This window comes from Neofelis nebulosa, chromosome 18 (genome assembly GCF_028018385.1).
Source record: "Neofelis nebulosa isolate mNeoNeb1 chromosome 18, mNeoNeb1.pri, whole genome shotgun sequence".
NCBI lineage: Eukaryota > Metazoa > Chordata > Mammalia > Carnivora > Felidae > Neofelis > Neofelis nebulosa.
The window spans coordinates 16199529-16218260 of NC_080799.1; the positions used below are offsets into that span (position 1 = coordinate 16199529).

Sequence of the window (18732 nt, forward strand, 5' to 3'; positions counted from 1 at the left end):
TTCATGCAGGACTTTGCCCTTATCAGCTCATACTAAATTAAGAAAACCTGAACCAAAAATGTAGTGGTGAGCTTTTTACTACCTAGTTTCCTGAGATCTAAAAATAGTTGTCTTTGTAAATGATTAACCCAAAGTGGTTAAAGAATCTTTGGATCCTTTTAACTTACTTGAGTCAATTCAAGATAAGAAGATGTCTTCAGATGATTTACAATCAAGGCTGCAGTTGACTAAGTCACGAATGCTGGACTAGTCCAATGAGGAGTATGTAGAAGTCACATATGCCCAGTTCTTTCAGGGAGCTCCCCCTCCTGATGTCAAGAGGTGACAAAATTATAATTCCAGAGGACCCTTCCAGTCATTGGAAGATGACACGGCCTGACCGAGCCAAGGGAAAGTGTGTGCTGGCACACGTGGTCAGAGGAATGTGTGATTTGAAGGAAGGGCAACAACCACCATGTGCAGGCCTGGAAGGACCCAAGGGAGAAGTGACCAGGTGGGGGGCAGGAGGCAGGGAGGCAGCAGAGCAGAGTGAGGATGTTCTAGGCACAGACCTGGGCTGGTCAGTGCACAAGAACTGGCAAGAATGGGCTTTCTCTTCAGCAACCGCTGAAGACTTTATGCGTCAGGTACTTTGGTGTCCCTGTGAGGTCATGGGAAGCCCTGGAAGGCTGCTGGACAGAGAGGGAATGAGTTGATGTGTTAGGACCCCGAGCGGGTGCTGGCATGCAGAAAGGAGGCTCAGTTAGGAGGCTACACTTAACTGGAAGGTAAGAATCTCATTATGTTTCCCTCCTTATGTGGTATGAGAACAAAAATGAAGAGAAAGGCAAGTAAAAGAATTTTCAACTTCCAAATTGTGTATTGTAGTGTCTATATCCTGGCGGAAAAAGAGAAAATACTGTGTTTTTAAATTTGTATTTATTTATTTGAGAGAGACAAAGTGAGTGGGAAGGGAAAGACAGAGAGGGAGAGAGAATCCCAAGCAGGCTCCACGCTGCCAGCGCAGAGCCTGATGCGCGGCTGGAACCCACGAAACTGTGAGATCGTGATCTGAGCTGAAACCAAGAGTCTGGTGCTTAACTGATTGAGCCACCCAGGTGCCCTGAGAAAATACTATTTTAAAAATGACTACAAGAAGGTGTCACTTGGTAGAAATTAAGGAAACAACATAACCTTCAATAATTTTAACGATGGAGAGTGGAGTGCTGGCAGCAGATCCTGGGACTGTCATCTGCTTCATCCCAGAATAACACCCTCCCCGGGAGGGAGGTCTGTCAGGTTCACGCAGGGCACCTGTCAGGAGGCGCCTGCTCTGGTCCTGATTCTAGGTCAGTGGGATCTTCACTGCACTACAGGCTTCTCTTTATTCTTCCCTCTTTGAGATTGCCTGGCCTAGTTGTGAATGCATCTGGTTTAGAACTCAGATGGGATTTTACCTTTGTAAGCAATTGCATTGGTTTTTAGAGGGCTTCAGTTCTCCTGGAAGCCTGCAGTGTCCCCTGGCCTGATTGGACTGACAGCGGTGTTGCACTGACTCATTCAAGGACGCTCCCAGGGAGCTGGGGAGGCACCCCCTTGAGGCTAGGCTTAACCTCTCTTTGCAGAACAGTTCATTCTTTTCAAACACTTACTGCCCTAGGGTGCCGCTATATCTTTTTTTATTTTTTTAACTCTCCTTTTTTCCCCTTTCTTAGGATGTTTTCATTGGATTTGGAGGAAATGTGATCAGACAACAAGTAAAAGACAACGCTGAATGGTACATCACTGATTTTGTAGAGCTTTTAGGAGAACTTGAAGAATAATATCAATTTTTATACAGTTTGTAACAACTTCGGTTAATTTTTAAAAGTTATACAGTTTGATACCGTTTGCCTAAAATTGCCTATTACAACTTAATGTATAGATTTGGTACTCATTATCTGTACTTCAAGTAAACTATGGAAAACTGCTTTTTTTAACTGCAGTCCTAGTGTTATTATGACCATTAATTACCTGGATAGTTTTATAATCTTAATTCTTTATGTATTTTCCTATCTGTATTTTATTTGAAGCCTTTTAAAGGTGGATAGTAAATTAAACACCGTCACTGTTGGAAATATGGGTTAGGCAGCTTTAGGTGACTATTGGTTTTCCCTGTGGTAGGTAAATAAAAGTTATCCATGTATCAGAACAGATTTGTGGCATTGTCCATTCTGCCTGTGATGTATTTCAGTATCTAATATTTCAAGCACCTTTACGTTTTTGGGTAGAAACAACAGCCAGGCAAGGAACCAAGGGGCTGGAGACCCCGTTGATCACAGGGCGTAGTGCTTGTCACCACTCAGCCCCCACCAGCCCTCCCACTGGGCAGAGGGCTGGATGCGCTTTTATTAGCTCTTGGAATTTGTCAAACAGGGAATGTTACAGAGGCTTAAAAGAAAATAGAGCCTTGGAGCGCCTGGGTGGCTCAGTTGGTTAAGCTTCCGACTTCCTCCGACTCACGTCATGATCTCATGGTTTGTGAGTTCAAGCCCCACATCGGGCTCTGTGCTGACAGCTCGGAGCCTGGAGCCTGCTTTGGATTCTGTGTCTCATTCTCTCTCTTCCCCTCCCGCACTTGTGCTCGCTCTCTCTCTCTCTCTCTGTCTCTCAAAAGCAAATAAATGTAAAAAATAAAATTAAAAAAAAAAATGGAGACTTGGAGCGCCTGGGTGGCTCAGTTGGTTAAGCCTCTGACACTTGTTTTTGGCTCAGGACATGATCTCACAGTTGTGGGATCGAGCTCTCCTTTGGGCTCTGTGCCTGGCGTGGAGCCTGCTGAAGATTCTCTCTCCTCTGCCCCTCTCCTGCTCACTTGTGTGTGTGCTCTCTCTCTCTCTGTCTCAAAAAAAAAAAAAAAGCCTTAAACAAAAGTAGTGACCTTAAAAAATGGATATTTGATAATCGCATGAAATAAAAGAAGTAATTACACATTTTACTCATTCCGAATGAAGATCAGAGTTTTGCCTTAAATAAATTAAGAAATGCCTCCTAATAGCCTCTATGCACCATTTCTTTCTTAACAGATGACTCAGAAAGACGTGAAAGCCAGGTTTGCGTTTATTCTGGGCAGTACCAAGAAAGAGACATTTCAGAACATGCTTTGAAATTATGTGGTTATTGGGGAACCTGGGTGGCTCAGTTGGTTACGCATCTGACTCTGGATTTTGGCTCAGGTCGTCATCTCACGGTTCATGGGATCAAGCCCAGCATCGGGTTCTGTGCTGATGGTGTGGAGCCTGCTTGGGATTCTCTCGCCCTCTCTCTCTCTCTGCCTCTCCCCACCCATCAAAATAAATAAACATTAAAAACAATAGTATGTGGTTATATACCCTCCCTGGTTGAAAATTGGGAGAGGATAAAGAGGTTTAGGAAGAAGCATGAAGTAGGAAGAAGATAATGAAGTAGAAAAGGCCAGAATGGTTTAATATAGGAAATTATATGAGAAAAAATTTATATCTCAAAACAATAATTTAAATTTATCTGGCCAAATAATCAGATATTATTTAGCCAAATAGTCAAGTCAGATGAATCGAATTTCCTTCCAGATCCAAGTTGCCCCGGGAGAGACGTGAAGTAGGTTGGGCAACATTTACATGAGACTCCAGACAACGAGGCGGTTGTTTGGTCGAGGTTGCTGGCTGGCAGCTCTCCTGGAAGCCGTTTTGTGGGACTTGCACTTGCACTGAGCTCCGTGCAGGACTGGGCGTGCCGGGGCTGGCGTGCCAGGGCCGCCGGTGCCGCAAACTGCCGCCAGCAGTGTGCGTGAGCTGCAGGGCCGTCCTCGGGGAGGTGGAGGACTGAAGCCCCTGCTGCTTCTACCTGCCAGGCTGCCAGAGCCCGCCTTCTACAGGGCGGTGTCCTGAACAGGATGTGCACACTGGATTTGTCTCAGGGGAGTCTGCTGGGCTGAGAAATCTACCCACATAGAACCTTTTAGACCAATTGCACAAGCCCCCGGGCCCCCAGGCTGCCCAGCTCTCAGCAAGCTGCACAGAAGCAGCACACACAATCCCTTCTTTGTTGTGTTGGGGTGAGCCTGAAATGATGCAAGAACTGCCCTAACCTCTTCCTTGCTTTTTGAATTCTGGATTTGCTGGAAACAGCCACAGAGTGGCTCTCCCAGGAGCTATGTACGTGGTTGTGGTAGGACAGGAGTCAGTAAGTGTTGGCAGTGCGATGTGGCTTTCTATCCTTGTGATGCCATTTTTCATTCTGATGATGCACACTGCTTATGTAAACAAAAATAGTTAAGAACTGGGGTCATGAAGTTAAGAATTGAAATTTTTCATGGTATTAAATTCAAACAGGAGAAGTCCCTCAAAGCTTTTATACGCCTAAAAAAGGAGATAACCCAAGGCCTTTATCTCCTAGCCCACCCCCTTCTCTGGTTTGCCGCTATGATTCTTCTCTCTTCTGGAGACAAGTGTTTCTTCCTGTCCAGCCGGCTGCCATTCCCAAGAGTAGGGGAGGGCATTCTAGGCCTGGGGCTGGAAGATTCTGGAGATTCAGACCTGGGGTAGGAAGCTTCTGGAGAGTCAGGTGGTCCACCTCAGCAAATGTTGGCACAAGCATGATGGCTTTTGCCTCTGTGACCCTCAGAATTATGATTGGATGCAGGAAATGTTGGGAGTGATCTGACCACACGTCACACTGCTCATTTTCACATTTCCAAGGTGTTTGCACGTTTCCTCTTGTGATTCTCACATCCCTGAGGTCAGCAATATAGATATCGCTGTCCTCTTTTTAACAGGGGACAGCAAGCTCACAAGAGTTGATGACTGCTACAGGGTCACATTCAGAGCTGGAGCTCAGGCCAGTGATTTCCTCAGCGTTCTTTATATTATGCATTGCTAGAGAGTTAACAATTGGACGCCTGGGTGGCTCAGTTAAGCGTCCGACCTCGGCTCAGGTCATGATCTTGAGGTTCATGAGTTTGAGTTCCACATTGGGCTGTCTGCTCTCAGCACAGAGCTTGCTTTGGATCCTCTGTCTCCCTCTCTCTGCCCCTTCCCCGCTCATATGAGCTCTCTCTCTCACAAAAATAAACATTTAAGAGAGTTAACAACTTACTGGGGCCAGAACAATATACTGTAAGCTAATACTTAACACTCTGATCACAAATGTTAATGTATATTAATACAGAAGATGAAATTTTATTCCCTAGAATGTAAGATGTGTTTTACAAAATGTTCAAGTGGTTTCATTTTAAATGGTCACTGAACTCTGCAAAAAGTACTAGTTTTAGTACTAATTCATAGAGGACTGTTCAGTACTTTGCTGATCAGTTTCCAACTCTGAACATATTTCTATATATGTTTATTATTTTCCTTTTGAATTGTTCTACTGAGTTTACCTAGGCATATCATCCTAACTCCCAGGATTCCTAACACTTGGATCAAAAATAGTATGAATTAAGACACTGCCCTGCTTTGAGAGCCCCACATATGTATATATTTTTGCCCCATGAATTTTTTTAATGTTTATTTTTGAGAGAGAGAGGGAGAAGGTGAACGTGGGGGAAGGACAGAGAGAGAGAGAGGGAGGCAGAGAATCCAAAGCAAGCTCTGAGCTGTCAGTGCAGAACATGATGCAGGGCTTGAAACTTCCAAACCACAAGATCATGACCTGAGCCAAAGTTGACGCTCAACCAATGGAGCCACTGAAGCACCCTGCCCCGTGTGTTTTCTAATTGAAACTGACAGTCTCCATACTTTCTTTTTTCCTACCTTCCCTTTCTCCCTCTCCCCATTTACTTCCCCCTTTGCTTCCTTCTATCCATTCATCATGTTATTGAACATCTATGTTCCAGCCAGAAACTGAAGGCATACATTTAATAATTATTCAAGACTGAAGAAAAGCCTCCTTCACAGGCAGCCGTGAGAATAAGGGGAAAAGAAACAGGTTCTCTCAAGTGCTGGTTTGGAGGAGAGCAAAGTGTGGGTCTGAGAAGGCTTTTAAAAAGGATGATGGGGTGCCTGGGTGGCTCGGTTGAGCGTCCCAACTCTTAATTTCAGCTCGGGTCACGATCCCAGTGGGATTGAGCCCTGCCTCAGGCTCTGCACTGAGTGTGGAGTCTGCTTAGGATTCTCTCTCCCTCTCTCTGCCCCTTTCCCCTGCTTGTGCTCTCTAAAAAATAAAAAAAAAAAATTTTAAAAAGGAGTACGGATGATATCACATGAATGGTAATTAAAAATGAGTTGGCATGGGGGCTCCTGGGTGGCTCAGTCAGTTAAGTGTCTGACTTCGGCTCAGGTCATGATCTCACAGTTCGTGAGTTCAAGCCCCACGTCGGGCTCTGTGCTGACAGCTCAGAACCTGGAGCCTGCTTTGGATTTTGTGTTTCACTCTCTCTGCCCACCCCTCCCCCGACTCATGCTCTCTCTGTCTCTCTCAAATACAAACATTTAAAAAAAGTGAGTTGGCATGTGCAAGTAATATTCACCAGACCTACACACAACATATGGAAAATGAATTTGTAAATTTCAAATATTCCCAATGAAAATTCATAGACAAAATAATACAATTCGTTCTTCTATGGACGTTTAATAAAAGGACTTGACAAATTGGGCTAGAATTACTAAAGTGATTATTTGATAGATTAATATAATGATAGAAGATTCCTGTACATCACCAAGTGACCAGATCTCATCTAACCTGGCCTCATAGCAGCATGTAACACAGGCGATCTCATTCTTGATAGACTTTGTTCATTTAGCTTTCATGACATGCCACTTTCTTGAGTTTCTTCCTGTTTCCCTGGTGGTTTTTCACTCTCTCTTCCTGGTTCCTCCTTACCCTGGCCCTCTTCTTCATCTACATTCACTCCCCATAAGAATTTATTTATTTATTTTTCGGGCAATAAAGTCCTCTTTATTTATTTAGTATAATCTATTGTCAAATTGGTTAACACACAGTGTGTACAGTGTGCTCTTGGTCTTGGGGATAGATTCCTGTGGTTCATTGCTTACATACAGCACCGAGAGTTCATCCCAGCAAGGGCTCTCCTCAATGCCCATCACCCATTCTCCCCTCTCCACCCCCCCATCAACCCTCGGTTTGTTCTCTGTATTTGAGAGTCTCAGACAGTTCACAAATGTGTATCTCCAGGCGAGGCTGCGCTCCTGAACTGCAGATTCAAATACACACATACCTGTCTGATGTCTCCACCTGAATATCTGCAGAGACATCTCAAACTCAATATAAGCAAAATGATTCCTGATCTTCACTTCCCCAGATCTCTTGCACCTACTTCACCTACAGCCTTCCCCATCCTTTCAGTTGGGGAGGCCAAAAACTTGAGTCACTTCTGGTTTTTCTCTTTCATTCACACTCCACGGTCGGTCGTTCAGGAAATCATTCTGTTTCTGCCATCAAGATACATTCAGAATCTCACCATTCTCCCTACCTCCACTGCTACCCCTAGTTCAAGCCACCATTTAAAATGTAAGTCAGATCGGGGCACCTGGGTGGCTTGGTTGGGCGTCCGACATCAGCTCAGGTCATGGTGTCACAGTTTGTGTTTGAGCCCCACATCGGGCTCTGTGCTGACAGCTCAGAGGCTGGAGCCTGCTTCAGATTCTGTCTCCCTCTCTCTCTCCCTCTCCCCTGCTCTGCCTCTGTCTCTTAAAAATAAATGTTAAAAATAAAAAATAGAAAATGTAAGTCAGATCATGCCCCTCCTCTGCTCAAAACCTTTGAGTGGATCCCACCTCAGAGTAAAAGCCAAGGTCCTTTCAGTGGCCCCTAACACCCTACTGATCCAGCCCCACGACCTCTGACTTCTCCCACCAGGCAGTCCCTCTCCTCTGTTCCAGCCAGTGTCTGTGCTGCTCTAGTGCATGCCAGGCATGACCCACCCTGAGGGTCTCTGCTGTAGCCATTTCCTCAGCGTGGTGGGATCCCCTTCCAAACACTGGCTAATTTCATCACCTCTTTTTGCTTAAATCTCAGCTTTTCAGCAAGGCCAACTCTGACCAGACAGATTTTTTTTTTTTTATTTTTAAACTTTTTTTTTTTTTTTTAATTTTTTTTCAACGTTTTTTATTTATTTTTGGGACAGAGAGAGACAGAGCATGACCGGGGGAGGGGCAGAGAGAGAGGGAGACACAGAATCGGAAACAGGCTCCAGGCTCCGAGCCATCAGCCCAGAGCCTGACGCGGGGCTCGAACTCACGGACCGCGAGATCGTGACCTGGCTGAAGTCGGACGCTTAACCGACTGCGCCACCCAGGCGCCCCACTGACCAGACAGATTTAATACTGCATATTGCCCCTCCCAGCCCACCCTCAGAGTCCTATCTCCATTACCCCGTTCTACCTTCCCCTCCTATAGCATTTATCAACTCCTACCATATCATGTAAGCTACGGTATTTTATGTTTTAATTGCCAGACGCCTTTCACTGGACTGGAAGCTTCACAAGGGCAGGGGTCACGTTTTGTTCATATTATTTTAGGTGTCTGGTGCTTGGCACATAACAGAAACCCACTGTTGACGTGACTAAAGACTATAGCCTAGTGTGAGGCAGGCTGCATTGTGAAATCCAATGACTTAATTAGGACAGAAATTCCTCTTCCCAGAGTAGGTGTATTCTGAAAGAGCTCTATTTTAGTTCGTTGCTCTGTGCTTTTCTGAACAGAAAGCTCCTTTAAGAAAGCAACACAAGGGGCACCTGGGTCTCGGTTAAGCCTCTGACACTTGATTTCAGCTCAGGTCACGATCTCATGGTTCGGGAGTTTGAGCCCTGCATCGGGCTCTGCACTGACAGCATGGAGCCTGCTTGGGATTCTCCCTCCCTCCCTCTCTGCCCCTTCCCCTTCACACACATGCGCTTTCTCTCTCTCAAAATAAATAAAAAGAGAGCAACACAAAAAGAGAATAACTGTTTCTAAAAGAAAATGTCATTCTTGCACATTCCGGTGGTCACCAGGGGAAGGGCCCCTGGATGGGGAATTGGGTAGATGAGGCAATTTGGGGAGCCTCATCCAACTCATCCCACAACTGTGAGCTCAGTTGTGATGGTTAATTTTGTGTCAGCTTGACTGGCCTCAGGGATGTCCAGATAGCTGGTAAAACATTATTTATGGGTATGTCTGTGAGGGTGTTTCTGGAAGATCAGCATTTTATTCAACAGAATGAATAAAAGACCCCTCCTCATTAATGTAGGTGGGCATCACTCAATCTTTTGGGGGCTCAAATGGAACAAAGTAAAGGAAGGTCAGATTCACTCTGCTTGAGCTGGGATGTTTACTTTCTGCTCTCAGATACTGGAGCTCCTGGTTCTTGGCCCTCTGACTTTGGACTGGAAGTTAAGCCATCAGCTCTCCTGATTCTCAGACCTTTGGACTTGGACAGAATTATACCCCTAGTTTTCTTGGTTCTCTAGCTGGCAGATGACAGATTGTGGGACTTCTTAGCTTCCATAGCCGCAGTAGCCAATTCCTGTAAGTCTCTTTTTGTATATGTGTGTATCTAGATATCCTATTTGTTCTGTTTCTCTGGAGAACCCTAATAAGCCCAGTGAATGATAGAAAATTCCTGACTTCTGCATGGTTCACTTTAAGTCCACACAATTTGTTAGTGAAAAGTCTGTTCCCAATTTTTTTCCAGTTCTGAATAGCTAGATCATCTTTACTAGTATTACTAATTCTACCATTTTTCTTTATACAGTTTAGAAAGCAGTTTCATATAAACAGTTCTTTCACTCACATCCTACAAACATGCTCTGAGCATCTAATCAGTAGAATTGTTAAAATGCATGTTTTTAGTTTAGTTTTTTTTTTTTTTTTTTTTTTTTTTTTGAGAAAAGTGGGGGTTGGGGCAAAGAGAGAAACGGAGAGAGAGAATCCCAAGCAGGCTCCACACTGTCAGCACAGAGCCCGACATGGGGCTCAATCCCCTGAACCATGAGATCATGATCTGAGCCAAAGTCAAGAGTCAGATGCTCAACCGACTGAGCCACTCAGGGGCCCCGAAAATGCAGGTTTTCTATGCCAGAGCTCACTATGCCCTCTCTCTCCTACTGCTTTCTGTGGCATTAAGAAGAGCCAGTTACAAAATTCAGAGCTGAAGGGACGTTAAATATCATTGGGTTCCACCTCCCCATTTTACAGGTTAAGGGAACAGAACACCAAAGAGGGAAGTACCTCATCAAGGAGCAGCGCATGGACTTGAAAGGGCCTGTTCTTCTGACCGCTGCCCCAACCTCCCAAACTCCATGCACTGGTACACAAAGCCTGTTTCCCAAAACACCTTGTTCAATGGCTAGTTAGAAGCTGGTGAGCTTATTTAATATTTTGCTCTATAGACTCACATATGCCCACTTCACAGGGACAAGCTATTTTTCAAGAGGTACAGGGTCATTCTTAGCACAAGTTCATAAAAAAAGACTGCAAACATGTCATATGTGAAAATCAAGATGTTTTATTGACTTTTATATGTTCTTGGAGAAAACCATTCACATGTAAAAGTTTGACATTTGATATGAGAATTATTCACACTTTATTTTACACATAAATTCTTTAATTTGGGGGTCAGACCTAATTTTTCACTTCAACAGGACTTGCACATGATTACAGTCACAAAATTGGCACACTGTATTAAAAAACTAAATCAGAGCTAGACAAAGTAGGCAGCTTTATTCCAATTTAAATCTCAACATGCACCACCCCTCATACGTAATCTTGGAAGTATCTGCTGTGAGCTTACTAAAATATTAACTACAGAATGTCTGAGGTCACAAATGATTGTTTACAAAATAAAACCTCTTTTCTTAATGCTACTCAATTTGTTGTAGAAAAATATACAAATAAAAATTAGTGCTATTCAAGGCGTTCGTTTCAGAATCACATATGACACATTATTTCCCCTCATATAGAGCCATCACAATATGCTAGGTAAAGACTGAGTTACTGATGAAATGCACCTTAGCAACCACTACCAGCTTAGTAATGACACGTCATTTACTATGCTGACTAATTAAACAGGAGAGAGAATTAAAACACTTTCAGGTATTGGGGACACTCAGAATTGGTTCCTGGTCTGAGACTCAGAAATAACTGCTAGAGTAACATGACAAAATTTATATTTCTTCCTGATACAAGAAATTTGCCTAAAAATCTGTAATTATAAAACAGATTTGCTTTTTATGAAGAAATTGCTAACTTTTTTTTTCATGGTTAGATTCCTAGTTGGAGAAGATTCAAATTTTAATTCTGGCCCTCTTTTCCCAGAGGGTGGGGAGGGGTGGCTGGTGGTTGGTATAAGGTATATTTGAGGACTGTTACAATCAAACTATAATAGTTTCCTTTCTTGTGATTATGTAAATTTTAAAGAAAAGAGGTCTCTCATAAGCTATATACAGCAGTTTACACTTCAGTGTTTCTTTTTCACTTGATATACAATTAAAATTAGTTTATGACAAATACTTGTCACATAAATTTCTGTAGGCACATCTAAAATCTGCAGCTTTACTGGAGGGGTGAGGTCTTCAGTGGGATCATGATTCTGGATTCCATTTCCTGAATAAGTGGGACTGAAAACAAGGATCAAGATTACCGTGCTTGTTCTTTTCTAAACAGATTATGGTAAATATACATTAACGAATATGTTGCTGAGAACGTTCAGAGGACATGTTGCTTAAAATCAGAATAGAGGAAAATATAGGACTGATCTCAGGGGCAGAAATGTACAAGCTAATGGTAGATCAATTAACATCCTATGAGATGTTATTAGAATTAAAGCAGATTCTGTCTGGAGATGTGTTTCATTTGTAGGGAATTAGGAGAGTCCATGTTTTAAGAAAAACGGTGCGTTATCAAAAGGTTGAGAACTTTGAACTAAAATAAAGTTATATAGGGGCGCCTGGGTGGCTCAGTCGGTTGGGCGTCCAACTTTGGCTCAGGTCACGATCTCACCCTGTGTGGGTTCGAGCCCTGCATCAGGCTCTGTGCTGACAGCTCAGATCCTGGAGCCTGCTTGTCTCCCTCTCTCTCTGCCCTTCCCTACTCACACTCTGTCTCTCTCAAAAATATATAAACATTGAAAAATTTTAAATAAAGTTGTATAAAATCAAATAATACTGCATTTGACTATACTCTGTAAAGGAAAAGATACACGGTACTTCAAAAACTGTCACTGCTGAATAAAATAGGCCTCTGGAAACTAATGAAAGTGTAAGAACAGGCAACAAAGTCACATGCAATTATATGGTGTTTTGAACTAAAAGACAAGATAATACTTATTTTCTAGAACAAACTACTCTTTGATTTTTGTTAGTAGTATATGAGCTTAAATGTACCTGAAATGCAACATGATTGGTACTTATTGCCTGTGTCAGTATTTCTGGGTTGTATTCAGCCCAACTGTTCTTACAAAAATCAAACCACCAGGATTTCATAGCATACATGCATGCAGGTATGCATGTGCATGCACAGACATGTACATACAGAAAGTCAAAATGTCAATTTTCAAAATTTTTAATTGCTGTATTAAATTATAATGTTTTTGGGAACAGATAATTTTGATGAGAAAGGGAAAGCTTAGGAAAAAATTGTATAATAAATATTCAGAAAATATAGAAAAATACAAAAAAAAAAAAAGGTAATGATGTGAAGCGTACATCATGCGAGGGTCTGAAACTGTACCAGACAACGTACATAGTTTTTTTTGTTTGTTTTTTTAAGATTTTTTTTTTTTTTTTTGCACCCAATGTGCGGCTCGAACTTACAACTCTGAGATCAAGAGTTGCATGCTCCACTGACTGAGCCAGCCAGGCTCCCCCCAAACATACTTGAAAGAATGAAAATTCCTTATTGAAAAGAAGTCATGCAACTATTAAAGAAAAATCTGACTAATCTTCATCCCCCCAAACTTATGATTCACCATCCTAGAGCAACATACTATTTAAAAAAAAAAGTACAAGGGGCACCTAACTGGCTCAGTCAGAAAAGCATGCGACACTTGAGCTCAGAGTCGTGAGTTCGAGGCCCACGTTGGGTGCAGAGATTACTTAAAAATAAGTAAATAAATTAATTAAAAAGTAACATATTAGCTTTAGGGTGAAAGAACATAAAACAGTAAGATGAGAAGAATGACAAGTTTTATGTCTTGAAAATGTTACCTGTATAATACACCAATTCTTCCCAGCCATGTTTATGCCATGCTGCATTCCGTATATCTTCCCTGGTCTGAAGATCCTTGTAAGCTGAAAAATAACCACACGGGAGATACAAGACTTAATCCAAACACACTGTCCTGCATTCCACTAGCTATGTCCAACAAGTACTGATTTAGCTGCTCAGCTGGTTTTCTCAAAGCAACTACTGAGGGAATTTAGTACTAAGCTGGGATAATTGTGAGCTGGTTATTCTGAGAAAAATTATGTTAGGCCTTGTGAGAGAAGCAAATAAACAGCTCTTTAAATTTTACAGTCTAGTGGATTCAAGACCTACCTTTCAAACCGAGGTTCTTCAATAATGTTAAACTCATAACCAGAAACTGTCAGACTATAATTAAGCAATATTCAATTTTGTTCAACATTTCCAAAGCACTACAATTATCTGGGTGAGAGACTGTGTTCAATGCAGTGGAGAACAAAAAGACAAGTAAAGACAAGGTCAACTGTTGAGCACTGTGGAATACTCGAGAACAGAGCCCACAGGAACAGGGAAGAGACTGGAGAGAGGTGTCTGGAAGGTGTGATTTGACCAGGTGGGTCGGGCTCAGAGGTTGAAAAGAATGTCACTGACAGATAGTAACAGAAGACAAAGGCATGCCAGGTGGAGAGAAGAGCATGGTCAAAGATATCACGGCCCTTGGTGTCACATGGTACAATTCAGGTATCTCATCTGGGTGCCTTGGTTGCCAAATCCCAGCCTGGCAAGATCCTTCCAACTACTCACCAGGGAAATGCCTCTTGACGGGGTCAGACAAGATTAAAAGGACAAGAATCAGGGCTTCTAGTTTCTCTATTCTGGGACACACACCCTATTCTTCACAGGGCTTCTTTCTCCTTATGAGAAGACCTACCCTTGTAGGTATAGCAACTTAATCACCTAAAGATAAAATTTCCCTCAACTAGTAATAGACTATAAATTTAGTACCTAAAATTGTGAAGAGGCTGAAAAACAGAAGGAAAAGAAATCTTTTACCTCTTACCACCCAGAGCAAAACAATTTAGCATTCATATGATAAGCAGCAGCATCCAACTGAGGGCAGGTGCATGGCCAGTGCACTGTGTGGTGGCTCCCCCTTGCAGGGAACAGGGTGGAGAGGGCTGTGTTCTTTTTTTTTAATTTCAGTTTTTTAATTTTCTCAGTTAAAATTTTTTTAATTTGGTAAAATATGCATAGCAAAGTTAACTTTTAACCATTTTAAAATGTACAATTAGGTGGCATTAAGTACATTCACAATCATCCCACTTTATTATCCATCTCTGAAACTTTTTCACCATCCCAAATTAAAACTCTGTATCCAGTGAACACTAACTTCCCATTTTCCCCTCCAGGCAGCCCCTAGGAGCCTCTACCCTGCATTCTGTCTCTATGAATTTGCCTATGCTAGGCACCTCATGTAAGCGGAATCTAATGTTTTCAAGGCTCATCTATGTTGAAGCATGTATTGGCATTTCGTTCCTTTTTATGGAAACAATGTTCTATTATATATACATACCACATTTTGTTTATCTGTTTATCCATCAGTGGACACTTGGGTTTGAGGCTGTTTAAAGGCAGGAAGCACTTGGTCATGTTCATATTACTGGGGAGAGGGAGCCCACAGATGGGGGTGGTGGAACAGATGGAAGGGGCAGGGCCTGAAGGAAGGTGAGGAAGGAATGGCATCAAGTGCGAGGGTAAAAGCAGAGGTGCTGTGTTGTAGAATGATCTGCTTTGAAAAAGCCAGAAGTGCCCACGTCTGAGCCTGGTTCAGTTACTGACGATTCTAGGTGATGGATTTATCATTTGTGAGGCACAGGTACCTCACTGTGGTTTGTAGTGGTGAGGATTAAAGACAATGATACAGAAAATAACACGCTGGAGGTGCCTGATAAACATGGTTCTCTAAAAAATGTGGAAAAGTGAGGGTAAGTTTTTGGGGCAGGCTACTGAGAATTCATCTCTGCATATCTCGATGCTTTTTCCTATATAATAGGGTGGTGGACATTTGGGACACTGACTGGGGACAACAAAGGAAGGTAGAGAAGAGTACTGCCTAAGCAAAGACACATGCCGCAATCTGGCCGCTCTCCAATGCCAGAGCACCACACTGTTCCTGGCTTCTGTGTCTCTGCGTGGAGGAGCATCTTGGTGAACTCCTTGTCAACTGCTGTTGTGAAGCCTTAAGTCCTCCCCATGGGACGGAGTTGAGGGCCTATGCTCCCCACAGCTTCTGTGAGAGCTCTGCCACTTACACCCGCCAGTGCCTGTCTGCTCTGTCCCCCGCGAGTCCCTATCCAGACACACTGGAAACCCTGACATGAGTGGAGTGGGTACATGGCTTGCCTTCTGCCTGAGAGTCAAAGCACATGGCAACCCTGACCGTCAAGTTCCTGTGCTCAGATACCGAGGGTGTCTGGGAAGGTGCGCAGGAGCCAAGCCTGAGGGGAAGGTGAGGGAAGAGGTCTGACTTTTCAGTTTATATCCTCCAGACAGACCACATAATTATTTAAAAAAAAAAAAACAACAAAACGACTTCACCCCTACCTTGAAGCCATAAAGGTTAAATTATGTTTAGCACAATCTCTAAAGGCAGGGACATATGTTTTGAAGATCTGTTCCCAAATCTATTATATTTGACAACTCTGGTATTTATGAAGTCAAATCCCAGTTAGCTAGAGAACCAAGGTCCCTAGGACAACGTTGCACCTGATGCTCGTGGGAGCATCTATTATTTGGTGCAGGGTTTTCAGTTGCTTACACACCAGGGAGGCCCAGTGTGTGCAGCTGAGATCAGCAACTGGTTGAAGCAGTGATTGGTGGAGGTGAGGATGGGGGTCTCTTCCCCAGACCCTGATGGTGTAAAAACTACTTTTCTTGCCTCAAGTTATCCACTTCAGACTTCGGTCCTCAGCAGGTCTCTTACCATTTAGCCAGTCTGCACTATTTGTAGTTTTCTGACCACTGTTTATAAAAATTCCCGTATCTCCATCACTGTTCTAGCTCTTCCTGCTTGACTTTACCTGCAACCTATTTAGATCTGAAAGTCTAGCTCATATTCACCTTTCACTGATTTTCCTCAACTACATGTTAGTTTATATCCCTTTAAGCGCTGGGAGTGCCCCGAATACAACTGTGTTACTGATCACACATTGCCTCGTGGCATATCCCTTATGTTGTCTTAATCCTTCATTAGCCCTGTCACTTATCTTTGTAAGCCTGCCATGCTAACACAGCAGGCTCTCAGGGTGCAGCACGTGGTGGGACTGAGCAGTCAAACCAACATCTCAGTTTATTAATATGGTCTGGAAATGATTTACACTTTTCATTTTTTAAACTTTAATAAATAGGGGTGCCTCAGTGGCTCAGTCGGTTGAGCAATGGACCTTGGCCCAGGTCATGATCTCACAGTTTGTGGGTTCGGGCCCCACGTTGGGCTTACTGCCATCAGTGCAGAGCCGGCTTCAGGTTCTGTTCCCCTCTCTCTGCCTTTCCTCTACTCGTATTCTCTCTCTCTCTCTCTCTCAAAATAAACAAACATTTGAAAAAAACACACAAAAACTTTAATAAACATACAGACGTGCCCAGAATGTACCAAGCTATTACTTAGACCGAATTCCTGTTCTTAGCAGGGAGACAGACACAAATAGCCACATGTGATTACCTACATGATCCTGGGCTCTGGGGGTTCAAGAGGAGAGTGACACTCATTAGGGGGGGAGAGGGGGCACACCTGAGTCAGGCCCTGAGAGATACTAACGATGGTGCCAAACAAAAGTGGGCAGGGTTGGAAAAGGTACACAGAGAAGGGCCTCTGGACAATGTAATCAGACACAAGGCAGGCAGCGAGTGAGTGTGTGGGGAGGTGTCTCTCTGGTAAAATGCAGGATTGTTTCTGAGGAGTCATGGGAAGTGTCTAGAAAGGGACAACGGTTTTACCATCTTCCCTCTCCCACGGCTGCCTGTTCCTTTCACCACTATTCCCACTCCCACGTCAGCTGCTAATGTGCCACAAATCTACAGGCTTTTCACCGTTGACCTCTTTCCTTGTAGACAGTTCATCACTGTTGACCTCTTTCCTTGTAGATAGCCCAGCATTTACTTTCCATCTATGATGATTGGATTTGCTATGGTGTTTAAAGTTACTGACTTGAGATGTGCTTTATTGCCTAGTTTAATTTATTTGGTAATGAACCCTGAAATCCCAGTAACACAAAAATGAAGGAAAAAATACATACCCCAAAGATGATGCACCATATATAGCTGCCCAATCTGAGAGAAGAATCCTCCAACTGCTTCATTACCATCCTGTCTGAAGCGAATTGCACGAGCCCTGTAAGGGACAATGACAATGTTCAGATACTGAATCAGGTACATTAAAAAGAATCAGATTTTTTCTATCCTCAGAGCAAGTTGTTCAATATGAAGACTGTTTTTTTAACTACCAAATGCAATTGAATGTTATTTTAATATACAGAACCTATATAAGATGTAAATGTACTTTTCTGTTACTAGAAGAGTCATTTTTAGGGGAAATGGACAGTAATGACTAAACAAAATCAATGTTTCAGAATACATGGTTGCACTCCTGATTCTTGACATAAAGTCAAGAAAATTGGCAGAGGATAGGACCTGTCAACTTAAACAGAATTGCTTCTCCAAGAACCTGCTGAGGGAAAGCGACAAAAACCTGGATATTAGAACACTCAAGATGCCAAGAGTTACTATATCTAAGGGAGACAGGGGCCACCCTGGAGAGTGGGGTTTAAGACAGAGGAGAAGGGAGCACACCCTCAAAGCAGCTGCAGACCATGATTTCTGAAGACACATGAGCTTTCTAAACTCAAAGGGAGATTCTTCAACCTCTTGGACAGCACATGGAAAAACATGAATGTGGAGCTTCCAGCTGATATACCATCACTATCAAAACTGGAACTGCCTCGTGGTATTATAATAGTGTTGTATGGCGACAGAAGGTAGCTACACTTGCCCAATCACTGTGCTATACACCTGAAACTAATTTAACATGTGTGTCAATTATACTTCAATAAAAAATGAAAGAAAAAGATTCTGCCTCTTGTTTTTTTTTTTTTTTTCCCCTTACCAGAATGAACCATCAGGAAAATGAGTACCAAATGGCATTCCTGTGTGTGGAAGAATATATATATATATATATATATATATATATATATATATATATGTCTGTGTATAACATGAAATTCTGATTATCTTGAAAAAGAAAACCAAAGCCGGAGGAATCACAATCCTAGACTTCAAGCTATACTACAAAGCTGTAATCATCAAGACAGTATGGTACTGGCACAAGAACAGACACTCAGATCAATGGAACAGAATACAGAACCCAGAAATGGACCCACAAACGTATGGCCAACTAATCTTTGACAAAGCAGGAAAGAATAGCCAATGGAATAAAGACAGTCTCTTCAGCAAGTGGTGCTGGGAAAACTGGACAGCAACATGCGTAAAAATGAACCTGGACCACTTTCTTACACCATACACAAAAATAAACTCAAAATGGATGAAAGACCTAAATGTAAG

At 42.8% G+C, this 18732-nt stretch overlaps 2 protein-coding genes across 10 annotated transcripts in view; one reads left to right on the forward strand and one right to left on the reverse strand.

Annotated features, from left to right (window-relative positions):
- The window catches only part of PSPH (phosphoserine phosphatase), a 54960-nt gene extending 52103 nt beyond the window's left edge, over nt 1-2857 (forward strand). For all 9 annotated transcript variants that reach the window (XM_058711472.1, XM_058711473.1, XM_058711480.1 and 6 more), the window contains one exon: nt 1695-2857. In XM_058711472.1, the coding sequence (XP_058567455.1) occupies nt 1695-1802 (108 nt within the window). In that variant the 3' untranslated portion in view covers nt 1803-2857. The remainder of the gene's footprint in view (nt 1-1694) is intronic.
- Nucleotides 2858-10421: 7564 nt separating this feature from the next.
- Nucleotides 10422-18732, reverse strand: part of NIPSNAP2 (nipsnap homolog 2) — a 37892-nt gene continuing 29581 nt past the window's right edge. Inside the window, exons 8-10 of the mRNA XM_058709859.1 lie at nt 17412-17506; nt 13140-13223; nt 10422-11552 (exon numbers count right to left, since the gene is read on the reverse strand). Of these exons, the coding sequence (XP_058565842.1) occupies nt 11488-11552; nt 13140-13223; nt 17412-17506 (244 nt within the window). The 3' untranslated portion in view covers nt 10422-11487. The remainder of the gene's footprint in view (nt 11553-13139; nt 13224-17411; nt 17507-18732) is intronic.